General features: G+C 41.3%; 1 protein-coding gene across 2 annotated transcripts in view; it reads right to left on the minus strand.

Moving 5' to 3' along the window:
* The window catches only part of CERKL (CERK like autophagy regulator), a 111748-nt gene extending 107270 nt beyond the window's left edge, over window positions 1-4478 (minus strand). Inside the window, exon 1 of one of the 2 annotated variants that reach the window (XM_044768618.2) lies at window positions 3488-4478. In XM_044768618.2, the coding sequence (XP_044624553.2) occupies window positions 3488-3725 (238 nt within the window). In that variant the 5' untranslated portion in view covers window positions 3726-4478. The remainder of the gene's footprint in view (window positions 1-3487) is intronic. The other variant, XM_070508205.1, reaches the window with a different exon arrangement.
* Between the last annotated feature and the right edge of the window lie 12941 nt (window positions 4479-17419).

The following is a 17419-nucleotide window of genomic DNA, read 5'->3' on the forward strand; positions in this document are numbered from 1 at the left end:
GATTATTATCCAAAATACACAAAGAACTCTTAAAACTCAACAATAACAACCAACCTGATTAAAAAAGGGGCCAAAGATCTTAAAAGACACCTCATGAAGAAAATATACAGAGGTCAAATAAGCATAGGAAAAGATGCTCTATATCACATGTCATCAGGGAAATGCAAATTAAGACGAATTACGCTACCACGTCTTAAAATGGCCAGAGTCTGAGATGCTGACAGCACCAAATGCTGGCAGGAATGCAGAGCAATAGGAACTCATTCACTGCTGGTGGAAATGCAAAATGGTAAAACCACTTTGGAAGACAGTTTGAACATTCTTTACAAAACTAAACATACTTTTACCGTACAATCCAGCAACAGTGCTCCTTGGTATTTACCCAAAGAAGCTGAAAACTATATCCACACAAAAAGCTGCCTGTGGATGTCTATAGCAGGTTTATTCATAATGGCCAAAAGTTGGAAGCAAACAAGATGTCCTTTGGTGGGTGAATGGATCAATAAACTGGGGTCCATCCAGACAATGGAATATTATTCAGCACTAAAAAGAAATGAGCTATCAAGCCATGAAAAGACATGGAGGAACCTTAAACATATATTACTAGGTAAAACAAGCTAATTTGAAAAGGCTGCATACTGTATGATTCCAACTATATGACATTCTGGAAAAGACAAAACTATGGAGACAGTAAAAAGGTCAGTAGTTGCCAGGGGTTGGGGGGGAGGGATGAATGGGCAGAGCGCAGAGGATCTTTAGTTGTAATGAAGCTACCCTGTCTGATATTATAACAGTGGATACTTGTTGTGATGGTTAATTTTATGTGTCAACCTGACTGGGCTAAGGGATGCTCAGAGAGCAAGTAAAACATCATTCTGGCTATATTAGCACTTGAATCAGTAGACTGAGTAAAGGTCTGCCCTCACCAGTGTGGGCGGGCATCATTCATGCTGTTGAGGGCTCTGTAGGGGGCTCCAAGAGAACAAAAACGCAGAAGCAGCACCGACTCTCCCTTTCTCCTTTTGAGCTGGGATGTCCATCTTCTCCCATCCTTGGACATCAGAACTCCTGGTTTTCAAGCTGGGACTTACTTCACTGCCCCCCACCCTCACCCCACCAAAGTTCTCAGGCCTTTGGCCTTAGGCTGCTCATCAGCTCCCCTGGTTCTCAGGTCATCAGACTCAGTCTGAATTATCCCACTGGTTTTCCCAGGTCTCTAGCTTGCAGACCCATACAGTGGCACAGACAGCATACAGTGGCATATCTCAGGCTTTGTCATCCTATAAAAATCTCCAATTCCCACAGTAAATCTCCTCGAATATATCTATATATTCTATTGGTTCTGTTTCTCTGGAGAACCCTAATACACATTATAAATTTGCCAAAACCCATAGAATACACAACATCAAGAGTGAACCCTAACGTAAACTAGGGACTCTGGGTAATAATGATGTGTCAGCATATGTTCATCAATTGTGACAAATGTGCCACTCTGGTGGAGGATGTTGATCACTGGGGAGGCTGTGCATGTGTAGGGCAGGGAGTACATGGGAAATTGCTATACCTTCTGCTCAGTTTTGCTGTGAACCTAAAACTGCTCTAAAAAATAAAGTCTACCTAAAAAAAGAAAAACAGTTACTTAGGCACCATGAGGTTTAAAAACTGAATGGCCTTGCAAACATCTCATATGTATGATCTAATAATGCCCAGTGACCCCACCCCACCCTCACAATGTCCTGGAACAGCCAGTCACTGGCCAACTAGCAATGGACGCAGTCTCCCCACTACATCCTCCCCCACCATGTCCTCGCAAGTACGGTAACCTTGGTGTAGTGTTTCTTCCATTGTCTGGATCAATTTCATTTGTCTAAGCTAATTCCACATCAGGCAGTATTTCTCACATTCAAACACATCATCTCTTAATACCTGCCTGCCTTTTCTTTTATTGTTTTATTAAGTAAAATATCTGTTAATTTCTTCTATAAATAGAAGTGCTTACTAGGGTGCTGGGCTTCTGTACCTCCAATTTTAGGGGCCCAAAGTGGTTTGCACACTAGGTGTTAGTTACAAAGAAAAACTGGTGTACCTAGATTAAAAAACAACAACAAAGGGTTTTGGGGCTAATCTATAAAGAATCAACACTTGCAACCTTTAGAGCTATAATTGTCGAGGCGTCTTTTTAAATTCTACAGCCAGGAATGCTAAGGAAGCCTACTTTTCCTCAATCACTACTGGATGTAAAACAGCATTTCTTTTTCATGTCATTATTTGCCTTTTTGTGTCCTAGCCTTACAATATTGGTTTGTATGACTTCTCACTGGGCAATGTCTCATTTTAATTCTATAGTATTTCAGCTTCACTCTAGGTTAAACTGACTCGTGCACACTAATCTAGGCTGTAATTGTAAACTTCCATATCCGCAGCATTCAAACTGACTTAGAATAATTCTATGTCTGTTTCTCTAGCTTTTAACACAAAGGTTCAAGAAAATAGTCTGCCTTGGTTTTCAAAACACCTGAAAACATTTTACTTAAGGTCGAAGGTAGTTTAGTTAAATGAACATAGCATATGCAGAAGCAGAATTCACATTCATAACCAGCGCTGGGTCCCTGATTAGTCGGTTTCGTTTTGTTCGTCTTTTGTAGGAGAAACTTCAAAACAGTGACATTTTTCTATTCTTTAATATAAATAGCACATTGTGTCTTGTTTTCCAAGAGAGGAAGGCAATTTTTTAATTTCATAAGTTTGTATTTAGCTACAAGAGACTGTGTATCACATCCAAGGCTCTTGAGTAGATCACCTCTAGACTGACGTGAAATAGTTGTAGTGTACAGTACAGCATTGAAACACTTTCTAAATAACTGAAGTTTTAAGTCAATTAAAGGCAAATGCAAGTAAACAGCATGATGATGACTCTAAAGTCAACATGAGAAATCAAAAGTTTCTAGACTGAGCCTAAGAAAGCTTGATCCTAGGCAACGACAAGGAATGTGAGAGATGGAAAAGTCCAGAGAGACTCCAAAGCACTGGGGTTAAATTTTCAGAAGTCAGCAAAATGAGCTGAATTCAGAACCGACGTGCAAGTATATCCTGAAAAATGCTTATCGGATAAGCGTACCATCAGAGGTTGACGGCTTAAAACTTCATCAACTTGGGAGGAGAAAGAGACCTTCCCGCGTTTGGAAAACATCGCCTCTTTGGGGCTTAGTTCTTTCTTCTGCGTCGCAGAGCAGAAGCCGAGTGTGACGTTGGTCCAGGGAATGCTCCGGAGGCGGGCAGCCAGGCGGGAGGGGCAGGGAGCGGGAGGCCCCTGAGGGTGGCTCGAGTTCTCCCCAGTTGGGGAGGTGGCGGCGGTGGCTTCGGGACGCGGTCGCCTGCTGGGGCGGAGGAGGAGCCTGGCTAGGGCGGAGAGGAAGCGCCGAGATGGAGGGCGGGGGTGGAGGAGAGGGAGGAGGCGCAACCGGGACGTCTCGCTGGGACCACTCACCTGCGGGGCGCTCGGGCTGGATGGGCCGCCACCTCAGGGCCCGCTCGCTCAGCACCACGTCGCAGCTGTCCCTCCCGATCTCGAAGATGCCCCGGAGCAGAATCTGCTCGGCCGCAGCCTCTGGCTGCAGCCGGGACGCCCACAACACCGAGGGCACAGCAGCCGCCACCGGGGGCGCCTCTTCTTCCGGGCCGCCCTCCAGGGCGCTCACCCTGCCGCCGCGCCTCCCCCGGGGCATGGCGGAGCCGCAAGCGGGGCCCGAGCCAGGGGTCGGGGCAGGCTTTTGGAGGAGGCGGCGGAGGCCGCGGCAGCCACGGCTCTAGCTGCGTCCGGCGCTGCCACAGCAACCGCTCGCAGGGCAGAGACCCAGGAGGGAGGCGGGGCGGGCAGGCGGGGCCGCCCTGACCTAGTCCTGCCCCGGGCCCGTCAGCCTCCGGTCTCCAACGCTCACGACAGAAAAGACCCCGTCCAGGAAAAGGATGAAGTGGCTCCCTCCGCCTGGTCCTTACGGTTCAATGGGATTTAGCGTATTGCGTTCCCCACAGTTGTATAAACCAGTACTTCTCAAACTTTGATTTGCATACTCATCCCCTGGGCATTTTGGTAAAATGCACATTCTTATTGAATAGGTCTGGGATGAGGACCAAAATACTGTATTTCTAAGAAGCTCCCAGGTCATTCCGACGCCAATGCCGGTGGTCCGCGGAACGCACTTGGAAATGCAAGCCGCTGTGTTTCCATCTCCTTTCCAGGGGGCTCTAGTGGAGAGCAGGGGGCTGCTTCATAACCCTGCTCGCATGCCCTCCAGAGTTAACTGAGCTTTGTGCAGCTGGTATGAAAAGCCCCGAGAGGAAGCCAAAGACAAGTGCCCAGTTTACATAGACGAAGCCCCGTCTGACAAATTTAGTGTTAAAGGAAGGCCCCTCTGGGCTTAAGTATTGAGGGTCCTATTTTCCCCCGAGGTATCGCCTCTGCAGTCCTGTCTTTACCTGGATCTGGCGCTCCCTGGAGAGAGATTATAAACCCTGCGGCTTGTTCTCCTGAAGGCTGCTGCTGTGACGTAGTGTTACCTGGAAATGAACAGAGCCCTGGGGCTTCAACCTTCACTTTCTCCTGATAGCTGAGATTCCTGAAATTAGCTGATTGTTAATTTGGAAAGCACAGTCTGGCGGTCAGTGGTTCTCAATCGCGACTGCACGTTAGTTGCCTGGGGAGTTTTTTAATATCCAGGTGCCCAGGCTACAGAGCAGCGATTCTCAGCCCTGGCCAGAGATTGGAACCACCTGGGGAGCTTTACAAAACTCCTGAAGTCTGGGTCCCATCCCCAGAGATTCCAATTTAATTGTCTTTGAGTGTAACCTGGGGATCTGGATTTTAAAATACTCCCCAGGTAACTCTAATGTGCAGCCACGATTGAGAACCGCTGGCCTCCAGACTCAGCTTTCCAAATTAACAGGGAATGCCCACTTGTGATGGCGAGACAGTCAGGTGGGACGTGAGTTCTCGGGAAGAGAAGCAGAGTGGGAGGCAAATCGGCAGACTTTGTAAGGTCAAAATAATTGTCCTGAGAAAAAGTTGGAGGTGAGGAAGGTAAAGAGGAAATTAAACGGGCAAAGCTGTGAATCTAGTGCCAGTGTGCTAGTGTCTAACCAACGACTTCAGATAGGCAGCCGCTCTCATTCTGTCCTCTCCTGGTTGGTTGACACTGCCAAGTCAGACAGAAGAGCTAATGGTAGCAAGAGGGTCTCAAAGTTATCTGCTCAAACTTGGATTTCAAAAAACCAAGGAGGGAGACTTTAGACCCAGCCAAAACCCCTTCGGACATAAAGCGCCTGTGTGCCAGTTAAGCTAGGACTCATACGGTTTCATGCTCTGAAAACAAGTACCCAAGCTCCCAGGCAAAGCGGGGAAGAGCCGCAGTTTGATCTGATTGCAGCGAGCTGTTTTTTGGAGCAGAAGTGCAGCTGCCGCTAAACCCCACGCAGGCTTCAGGTGGCTCGGCTCAGCAGGCGTTAGTGGGAAGGCTGGTGCCGACCGCAGAATGAGTTGCAATTCTGGAGTCAGCATCTTGTATTCACAGCTGTCAGGCAATCAGCACAATTAGAGCTTATTGGCATTTTCAAAGCTCACTGAGAGCCTGAGAGCCTGGGCAAAGAGGCCAAGGCAGTGACCATTTCTTAGGACCTTTGCGAGGGGCAAGTTGCCATTTTTCAAACTTCGGTCACGCCAGTCAAAAACATTGACTTTGTGTTTCTTGAGGATAAAAAGTAATGGCTGTGCTCCACTCTTTCCCTTTGATGACCTGCTCTCTTCAGGGCTCCAAAGGTTGCAGGGCCCTGGGGCTCTGTCCTCAGAATCTATCTACACAGGCATAGTACCATGGCTTTACATACTATTCAGGGCACCTCAAGTGATGTGGCTGGCCCCAGCCACTCCCCTGAACTTCAAGTACTATGTCCAACTGCCTACCTGACATCTCTGCTTGGCTGCCTGATAAAAAACTGAAACATAACACATCTAAAACCAAACTCATGGGGGCCGGCCCTGTAGCCTAGTGGTTGAATTTGGCATGCTCTGCTTCAGTGGCCCAGGTTCAGTTCTCGGGTGGGGACCTGCACCACTCTTTGGTGGCCAAGCTGTGGTGGCAACCCACATACAAAATAGAGGAAGATTGGCACAGATATTGGCTCAGGGTGAATCTTTCTCAAGCAAAAAGAGGAAGATTGGAAACAGATGGTAGCTCAGAGTGACACTTCCCCAGCAAAAAAAAAAACCAAAAAAACAACAAAAAACACCCTCATGGTTTTTCATCACAAACCTGTTCCTCCCAGAATGTTCCAAATCTCAGCAAATAACGTCATCAAAATCCTTGATGTCATCCTTGTCTCCTCTCTTTGTCTCATGTCTCACATCCAATCCATCAGCAAATCCTGTTAATTCCATCTGCAAAATATGCTCTCATCCTGGTCTGTGCCCCTACACCTTCACCTGGACAACTTCAGTGGCCTCCCAACCCATCCCTTTGCATCCCCTTTCCCCGGGACTGGCCCGTCCAGCCCAGAGGCTATTTTCCACCTAGCAGTCACATTACTCCTCCTAAAAGTTACAAGATCTTATCACTTCCTGCTCACAACCTTCCTATGACCTCCCATCACTCTTGGAATAAAATCAAAATGCTTAGCAAGGCTACATGGCCCTACATAATCTGGCCCCTAGCTACCTCTCCAAGGTCCCCTTGGTCACTCACACAAGCCTTCTTACTAGTCCTCAAACACTGACTTGCTGTTTCCTCTGGCTGGAATGCTGGCTGACCAGATGGCTCCCTCCTTCAGTTCACTCACTTTTCTGCTTAAAGATCACCTCCTCTAAGAAGCCAATTCTCAGCATCCTCCACCATTCACCATCCTGTAACATTATGTGTTCATTTCCTATTGCTGCTGTAACCAATTACCACAAACTTAGTGACTTAAAACAATACAAGTGTATTATCTTACACTCCTGGAGGTCGGAAGTCCAAACTCAGTTTCACTGGACTAAAATCAAGGCATCAACAGGCCTGTGTTCCACCTGGATGCTCTAGGAGAGCATTCACTTCCTTGCCTTTTCCAGCTTCTAGAGGTTGCCTGTATCTCTTAGCTCATGACCCCTTCTTCCCTCTTTAAAGCCAGCAGTACAGCATTTTCTCTCTGCCTCCATCCTTACATCCTCTGTCTCTGACTCTGATCTTCCCTTTCTCTTGTAAGGACCCTTGTGATTACATTGGGCCCACCCAGATAATCCTTAACTACCTCTGCAAATTCCCTCTTGCTGCAGAAGGTAACATATTCACAGGTTCTGGGGATTAGGACACAGACATCTTCAGGCCACCATTGATCTCTCTACCATACTCTGCTTTATTATTCTTTACATCCCTTATTATTACCTCTTATTATATATTTACTTATTTGTTTATTGGCTAGGTTCCCTACTGAATGAGTTAATGTGCTTAGTAACAGTAATGGAATATAAGAAACACTCAATAAATTTTAAGTATGATTAGTGTTAGAATAAAAGTTCCTTGATGGCAGGGAATTCATCTTGTTCTCCATTGTATTCTGAGGATCTAGCACAGTGCCTAGCACACAGTAAGTGCTCCAGAAATATCTGAAAGAATGAATGGACTTCTTTAATTTATCTGTAACAGCGATGCCAAGCCACCCCAATAGTTTTCCCCCAGTTCCTGAGGCTCAATTGTGCCATATGTGATTCATATATATAATACACTAATGTGTGAAAGTTACTCTCTGAAAATTTTCAGGAAGCTTCCTGAACTTTGCTTTCCCTGCTTGGCTGAAGCTTGGGTGTTTGTTTTCAGAGTGTTAAACACTAAGAGTCCTAGCTTAACAGTCACATGGTTGCTTTATGTTTGGAAGGCATTTGGGTGGGTCTAGAAACACAGTCTCCATCCCCGGTTTTTGAGAAATCCATGCCTGAGCAAAAGACCTTGAAAAACTTTCCGCTGTTGTTAATATTGTTTTCAGGAAGCCATTAAGTATCTGGGCAAATCTCAGGGATGTAGGCCTGATGGGACAGCCTCCTGAAGTCAGAGCCACTTTCTCAGTGCCACAGATGGAGCTCATGAAATCACAGCCAACAGAGACATTCAGACCTACTGCATCGAGGACGGGGGACAAGGAAGGCTAATGCCCGAGCTCTGGTCAGTGGGTAATCCTATGTCACTCTCTTTGATCTCCCAAAGTGTCTGCTGGCTTCAAAGTCTGGAGTTTTTGTGACAAATGATTGAGTGCCTCTGTTATCAAATTGTCATCAACATAGTCCTTTTTCAAACTACAGTTTACTTTACAGAATATTTTTTATTAAGGACTGCTTGGTGTAGGTGGAATAAAAACCAAACCCCACCATGACCTATGAGACCCCATGTGATCCAACTCCTGCCAACCTGCTCGAACCTCATCTCCTATCATTTTTCTTGCATTCTTGGCATACTTATGTCCAACCTCACTGGCCTTCTTTCTGTTCCTCAAATAAACCAAGTTCACGCGTCATTCAGGGCCTCTCCTGTTGTTGTTTACTCTGCCTGGAACAATTTTCACCACGGCATGGCTTTGCATGGTGCCCAAATCAGCGTATTCAGACCTTCTCAGAGGGTCTTCCCTAGCCAGTCAAGCAAGTGTTGGCCCCATTCGGTGTTTTTCTCTTCACAACACTTCCTACTTTCTAAAAGTATATAATTGATTTATTTGTTTACTTGTTTCTTGTCTTTCTCCCCTCTTTCATCAGATGGATACCTCAATGAGAGCAGTGACCTAGTCTGCTTGATTGTGGCTCTGTCTCTTGTGCCTAAAACAGTACTTTTAGCACAAAAGATGTTCCATAAATGTGTTGAAAGCATGGTTTAATAAGTTTAACTTCTTAAACTGAGTTCCTATATTAATTTCTGATATTATTAAACATGTTATGCCTCATCAGTGAGAAAAAAAAGAAAGATTCATGACAACCAGCCATATTTAATTTCTTCATGTCAACATATATTTTGGGTGACGTGAGCTTTAGTTGTGTCCATCTCTCAGTCATTTCTGACGCTCTGGCTCCTGCTGCCTAAAAGGTAGAGGGCCATATGTCCCTACAACGATTACAGAGAAAATAGAAAAAATTTTCGGATCCCACCAAGTCAGAATATCACATTTTCTTCATATGTCAGTTTTTTGCACTCAGATTAAAACTCCATTTAGATGAATTTCTCATCTGTGTTCTAGGACACATCTCACCTAAGGATGTGATGACAATGACCATGTGACCTTTAGCTTCTCAATAAACAGTTCCCTGATTCATTATTCTGAGCAGCTCTTAGCTCCAGCCTCTAGGCTTCTGGTTCTGCCCTTCGTACCTTCTTCTTTTCAACAACAAATGGCCCATGATGACAGCTGAGTAGTTTTTCAGCCTTTATTCTATCCACAAAAAGTTGGAGGTCCAGAGGTTTCTTTGAAATTTTGATCTGTTTTTGTCTCTTTTAGTCTAAATGGATACAACTCCTTTATAAACTTTGTGAGCTTTCTTTATGTAATTCACCTATATGACATATATCATATATGTGATATATATGATGTGTGATATATGTATGTGTGCATATACACACACACAGAGAAAGATTAGAAGTCCTCTTGTCTGGGTAGAGTGTGTCTATCAGCCACACCCTTGACTGGGGCTTGGCCTGAGGGCGTGTCTAGGAAGCAGCCTACAACGTCATCTTTGCTTTGAGGCCATTTCTTGCTTTAGAATATTTTTTTAGCCACAGTATCTGTCCTGGCCTCCTCTATAGTTCCTCTAAATTATGCTTACTCATCACTTTCTTGTAAAACCCAATCTTATGAGCTAAAAGAAGCCAATCAGCTCTTACGATATTCTGCTGAAGATCTCCTTAGCCAGATCCACACGTTCATTAGGTACTTTGTCTATCTTCCAACATAGAGCAGAATTGTTGAGGCCAATCTTTGCCCGTCTACCAGATGGACTGACTCTCTGCTCTCCTGGGCCCCATGGTGCATCACTTTATCTTCTCCCTTATCAGCACCTTCACCTCTTTTATCCAAATGTCATAAAAACATGCGGCTCTCTCCTGGTCCCTCTCTGAAGTGTAGACTATTGAGAGATTTCTACTGAGGCGTATGGGTTGAAGCTACTACAAACTACTACAATATGGTCTCCAGACTTTGCTTATATTGATTAGTCTTGATGGAGTTTCCTGGCCTCATCCTCACAGAGGCAATTTTAAATCTTTGGTTTTCTTCTTCAACCCCCTCTCATTTAGAGAGCCGTCATACCTCCATCTTCACATAAAATAACCTGGTAAGAATAAACTCCTACTATTCTTTTACCTTAACTTCTAAAATTCTCTTCCTCTACCATGACTCCTGTCTCCAGAAAGAAATATTCCCTCTGTCCAAAGAAATTCTTTGCTGGTGTTCTAAATCTTCTACCCTCCATTTTGCCCATCACCTTCCTCTATCAAACATACCCACATCTTACTCAATTTCACCTTCACTGTATCCAGAGTTTTCTCCATCTTAATATATAAAAATGACCAAGCAAGAACACACGGTTTCTCTTGTATCAGGCAATTCTCTTGGGTGGCAGAAAACCCAGCTCAAACTGGCTTAAAAAGATAAGACCTCGTTGAGGAACAAAAATGGCATGAGCATCTCAATAGATGCAGAGAAAGCATTTGACAAGATCCAACATTCATTTATGATAAAAATGCCAGAAAAATAGGTATAGAAGGAAAGTATCTCAACATAATAAAGGCCATATGTGACAAACCCACATTCAACATCATATTTAATGGTGAAAAACTGAAAGCCATCCCTCTAAGAACAGGAACAAGACAAGGGTGCCCAAGCTCGCCACTCCTATTCAGTATAATACTGGAAGTTTTGTCTAGAGCAATTAGGCCAGAAAAAGAAATAAAAGGAATCCAAATTGGAAAGGAAGAAGTGAAACTCTTGCTGTTTGTGGACAACATGATTCTATACATAGAAATCCTTAAAGAATCCACCAGAAAACTATTAGAAATAACCAACAACTGCAGCAAAGTTGCAGGATACAAAATCAACTCACAAAAATCTGTTGCATTTCTATACAATAATAATGAACTAGCAGAAAGAGAACTCAAGAATACAATCCCATTTACAATCGCAACAAAAAGAATAAACTATCTAGGAATAAATTTAACCAAGGAGGTGAAAGACCTATACAATGAAAACTATAAGACATTATTGAAGAAATTGAAGAAGACATAAAGAAATGGAAAGATAATCCATGTTAAAATGTCCATATTACCTAAAGCAATCTACAGATTCAATGCAATCCCAATCAGAATCCCAATAACATTCTTCACAGCAATAGAAGAATCCTAAAATGTATATGGAACTACAAAAGACCCCGAATAGCCAAAGCATCCCTGAGAAAAAAGAAGAAAGCTGGAGGTATCACAATCCCTGACTTCAAAATATACTACAAAGCTGTAGTGATCAAAACAGCTTGGTACTGGTACAAAAACAGACACACAGATCAGGGGAACAGAATGAAAATCCCAAAAATAAAAACACACTTCTACGGACAGCTAATCTTTGACAAAGGAAACAAGAACACACTGTTGGAGAAAGGAAAGTCTCTTCAATAAATGGTGTTGGGAAAACTGGACAGCCACATGCAAAAGAATGAAAGTAGACTGTTATCTTACACCATACGCAAAAATTAAAGAAAAAAGGAATAAAAACTTGAATGTAAGACCTGAAACCATGAAACATCTAGAAGAAAATATAGATAGTACACTTTTTGACATGGGTCTTAGCAGCATCTTTTCAAATGCCATGTCTACTCAGGCAAGGGAAACAAAAGAAAAAATAAACAATTGGGACTACATCAGACAACAAAGCTTCTGCAAGGCAAAGTAAACCAGGAACAAAACAGAAAAACAACCCACCAACTGGGATAAAATATTTGCAAATCATATATCTGACAAGCAATTAATTTCCAAAATATATGAAGAATTTATAAAACTCAACAACAAAACACAAAAAACCCGATCAAAAAATGGGCAGAGGATATGAACAGACATTTTTCCACAGAAGATATACAGATGGCCAATGGGCACATGAAAAGATGTTGAACATCACTAATTATTAGGGAAATGCAAACCAAAACTACAACGAGATATCACCTTACACGTGTCAGAATGACTATACTCACCAAGAAAAAATATAAGAAATGTTAGAGAAGATGTGGAGAAAGGGAACCCTCATACACTGCTGGTGGGAATGCAAACTGTTGCAGCCACTATGGAAAACAGTATGGAGACTTCTCAAAAAATTAAAAAAGAAATGCCATTTGATCGTGCTATCCCACTACTGGGTATTTATCCAAAGAACATGAAATCAACAATTCAAAGAGATTTATGCAGCCCTATGTTCTCTGTGGCGTGATTCAAAATAGCTAAGACGTGGAAGCAACCCTAGTGCCCAACAATTAATGAATGGATAAAGATGTGCTGTATATAAACAATGGAATACTACTCAGCCATAAAAAAGACAAAATCATCTCATTTGCAACAACGTGGATGGACCTTGAGGGTATTATGTTAAGCGAAATAAGCCAGACAGAGAAAGACAAACACTGTATGATTTCACTCACATGTGGAAGATAAACAAACACATGGACAAAGAGAACAGATTAGTGGTTACCAGAGGGGAAGGAGGTGGGGCAAAAGGGGTAAAGGGGCACATATGTGTAGTGACAGATAAAAATTAGACTATTGGTGGTGAGCACAATGCAGTCTATACAGAAACTAATATATAATAATGTACACCTGAAATTATACGATGTTATAAACCAATATGACCTCAATAAAGTAACTGAAAAAAATAAAAATAAAACCTCATCGGAGAGGTAGGGATAGCTAAAGAAGAGAAGTAATCCAGTGGCTCCAGTAACACAATGCAAGAGCCAGTTCGACTCCCTTTCTTCGTCTTGTCTTCCATAGCCTATGTCTCATCCTCTGCTCTATGTGGATCCCTCTACCCTGCTCTAATTCTCTCCTCCATGTAGCCAAATGGCTGTCACATCCCAGACCTCTACTCCACATACCACATTTGTCAGAAGATGAGCATGTGTCTCTATTGATATTTTCCATATAAACAAGGGAAGTTCCTCTTTTTCAGAAGTCACAGGGAACTGTTCTTGTATATCATTCTGTCTTAATAAGTTAACATTTTTATCAATCAGCAGAGGCAGAGTTATGATGTGGTTAAAAAAGAAAAACCTCAGTGGCTTAACACAATAAAGGTTTACTTCTTACTCATGTCCGTATGAGTAAGAGTGGGCAGGAAACCAAAAAGAGAGCAAGCATAAGAGACACAAGTACCAACCGTCCAAAAACAAAAACAAAAACAAAAGAAAGAGATTAAAAACAAGATAGCATCCCAGATCTGCATAAACTAAAACTTCTGCACTGCTATATGTCAGTTTTATCTCAATAAAACTGGGTAAAAAACAACTTCTGATTAATTGAATACCTTCAGAAGAAGTAATCACTAACTAGTATTTCGAGCAATCAAAACAGTCAGATAATGAGATGGGTAGCCCTATATAACCAAGGTTGGAGTCTAAGCCCTTGAGTTTTAACCTCTAAGGAGAATACTGGCTTAAGGCCTTATATAACCTAGAGTAGACAGAGCTTTTAGAAGTCATGGCACTTAAATTCATTTGGACCACAATCATTAAAAAAAATCATGTAATTTTATACATTGTAAAATCATGTTAAAAGAGTATTAGTGCTACTCAGCTAAAAAAAAAGGATAAAAAGGTCCCATTCACAACAACATGGATGGACCTTGAGGGTATTATGTTAAGTGAAATAAGCCAGATAGAGAAAGACAATCTCTGTTCCACTCCACTCATAGGTGGAAGTTAAACATGTAGACAAAGAGAACAGATCGGTGGCTACCAGGGGAAAGGGGGCTGGGGGGTGGGCACAAGGGTGAAGGGGTGCACCTACAATATGACTGACAAACAATAATGTACAACTGAAATTTCACAAGGTTGTAAACTATCATAATCTCAATAAAAAGTTAGAAAAAAGAGTATTAGTGAAACTAGGGAAAATGCTGTATTTGTTTTTTCAGAGGTCTATTTATTAGTATACATGCTGCCCTACAAATAGGATAAATATGGCATTTTTCACATGAATATTTTCACATGAAGAACAGTTTATACTTCACGCTTTTTATAAATTCTAGGAAAAGATTTTTAAACAAAATTACCCTTAGTTTATTGGTTGAGCCCATTCAAAGTTCACTAAATCTAGATGTCAGTTTAATTCACATGCATAAAAACCAATAAAACTTTTACATGATTCAGATGCATATTAAATAGCTATTATTTATCAACTTGTTCAAATATCAAACCTGGTATGATCTGAAATATCCTGGTAGTTGTATGTTATGTCACTAAAACTTCATGGTGATATTTTCAGAAGAATTTAGAAGAACGCACCTATTTTTTCATATACTTAACATCTCAATTAATTGTAAACTTTAGCATATGTGTTAGTTTCCTAGGACTACCATAAAAAGTTCCCACAAACCAGGTGGCTTAAAATAACAGAAATGTAATATTTACAGTTCTGGAGACAAGAAGCTTGAAATCAAGGTGTCTGCAGAGTTGGTTCCTTCTTGGGGACTTAGAAGGAAAATCTGTTCCATGCCTCTTTCCTAGCTTCTTGTGGTTGCTGATGATTCTTGCAGTCTTGGGCATCTAGACAAAGCCCTCCGATCTCTGCCTACATCTTCTTTCTCCCTGTATGATGTGTCTATTCATCCCGTGCTCTCATTATAAGGACGTCAGTCCTCTGCTTATAAGGACTGCTCCAATCCAGTACGACCTCATCTTAATTTACGTCTTACATTTTCAGATGTATTACTTGGACATTATTTCCAAATAAGATCACATTCTGAAGTTCTGGCTAGACATGAATTTTCAGGAGTAGGGGGAGAGCACTATTCAACCCAGTGCAGCATATATATATACATATATATATATATATATATGTATATATATACATGTTTTTTCCTTGACAATATATTTTAAATAAGATAAATGCATTATTAATTAGGAAAACACGACACCTTGGGAAGCAAAATATATCTTTAGTTAACATTTTTAATATGCTAGTCAGAGTCGAGGAAATGTTAAAATGGAGTGTCTGTATCCCAAAATTTCATGTTGGGATTTTAAAACATCTAAACAAGTAACCTTGCCTCTATTAACTAAGAAATTCTTTTAGTAAAGACATATTTTAAGAAATATCCCTACTTATAGTCTAGTTATAATTTATATGCATTTGTTACTATTACTTATTTATTGCTTTTTGTGTATGTAATCATTGGCTGGAATAAAAAGCATTCAGTTATCTGTTAACAGTGACAAATGATGTTATCTTAAGTATCCTTTTTAGAAAATTGTATTATCCTCTCTATTCTTAGATGTGAACATTCCTTGGTCGTGTACCTTCAACCTTCTACAGATTATAAATTTATAATTCCCTGTTAGGAGTAGACAAGCACTACAATTGTTAGTGACACCAGTGGTAAGGAATTAACAGTTCTCTTATTGTAATACCCCGTCACTGACGTCACCAAAAGCGGGGATGATCTAACTGACATCACTGAGAGAGAACACTGAAGAAATATTATTGATGTGTTAAGTTTATACGATGAACATTTTAAGGTAGAAATTCAGCAGCATTTATGTTAACCAATAACACATACTGTATATAAATACGATTATTATAAAGAACATTAATTATTCTTCAGTTTTCAGTGATTTTATACTAAATCACCTTCCAAGAACACTGATCCCTCCAATGCTTCTATTCCCTAAGCATCTCTCCTTATAACTCATGTTTAGTGCTTAAGCAAATATCTGATGTTGCTGAAAATAATAGCTCTATTTTCTTCTTTGTGTTCTATTGACAAAGAAGATCATATTCCCCATAAACTTACCACTTCTCTATTCCAATTGATATTTTGGAGAAAGATGAACTTAACTAACAACTATTGTGACTATAAACTACTCTTACACTGTGAATTTCTATTTCTGTGCCATCGTCTACCTATCGGTGGTGTATTTTTACTTTTTAATTTGTTGAATGCTACTCAAATTCTCAAACTCACTGCTGGAGTATGTAGCGGTTATGGGTTAGATTCTGATCTGCTGTAATCTAAACTCTTTGATAATAAGGAAGTTTGGGACAATTTTACATAACACTAACAATAGAACAAGAACAATTGCTGAAAGAATAATGAGTAGAAAGGAAAAAGTAGCATGCATTCAAGTTCCTAATGAATGTAAAAAAAATTGCCCAGATCTGGAAAAAGCATATAATATTTTAGTCCTCTTTTATTCCAATTCCAAATAGCATTTAACCAATTGATATCACTAAAAAGAAAAGATTACTGATAACTCATGATTACTGATCCTCGAAAGGAGTGGAGGGAAAAGTGTTTGGTGCCGTGCTGTGTCGTAAGAAATTAGTGTCAATTGTTCTTTTCTTACAGAATTAATGCTTATCACTTTTACTAGGCTGAGAATCACTTGTGTTCCTCTCCACTCTCAACTGACTTGATGTGCAAGATAGTGGTTAAGGCAACAGGCTTTGGCATCAGATTAGTATGGTTTGATTCCCTTGGAATGTTAATGTCTATTGAGCATCTCCTAGGTCTTCTAAGCACCAGAGAAACAGCAACAAACAAGAGGCAAGATTCTTGTTTTTATAAAGCCCACATTCTACTGCAGGAGACAGATAATTTAAAATAAACTCAACAAATGAATAAGCAAGATAACGGAAGGCAAATGTTCTGCAAAGGGAGAAGGCAATATAACAGTGATTTTGGTGGGGTTGAAGATGGTTGCTACTCTGCCTGGGGATCAGGAAAGTCTTCTTAGAGGAAGTGACATGAGAACTAGGACCTGAATGAAGAAATGAAACCAGTGATACAAGTTTCTAGGTATCCCAGCTCCCTGCTGTTTCTCCATTTATAAAATAAGGCACAGGGCTGCTTTGATGATGAAATGTGTGAATGAACGAAAAGCACTTAGCACTGACCTAGCGAGAGTGTGAGGCCATCTTTCTGGCTACCTGTCCTTAAGACATCAAAGCCTGAAGCAAGGTTAGCTTTCAATCTTGTTAACAGCAGAGTAAGTTACCAAATTTCCTCATATGTGTGAGATTAAATTTACTCTCTTATCTATAGATGTCATTTCACAAGCAGATCCATCCCTTTGGATTGCTCCATACCTGGGAATCTATGAAGATGGTTATTGTCGCTATCCATCTACCTCTAAATTAGCTGGGGAAATAGCTTAGTAATGTTTAGA

Source organism: Equus asinus, chromosome 4 (assembly GCF_041296235.1).
Source record: "Equus asinus isolate D_3611 breed Donkey chromosome 4, EquAss-T2T_v2, whole genome shotgun sequence".
NCBI classification, from domain to species: domain Eukaryota; kingdom Metazoa; phylum Chordata; class Mammalia; order Perissodactyla; family Equidae; genus Equus; species Equus asinus.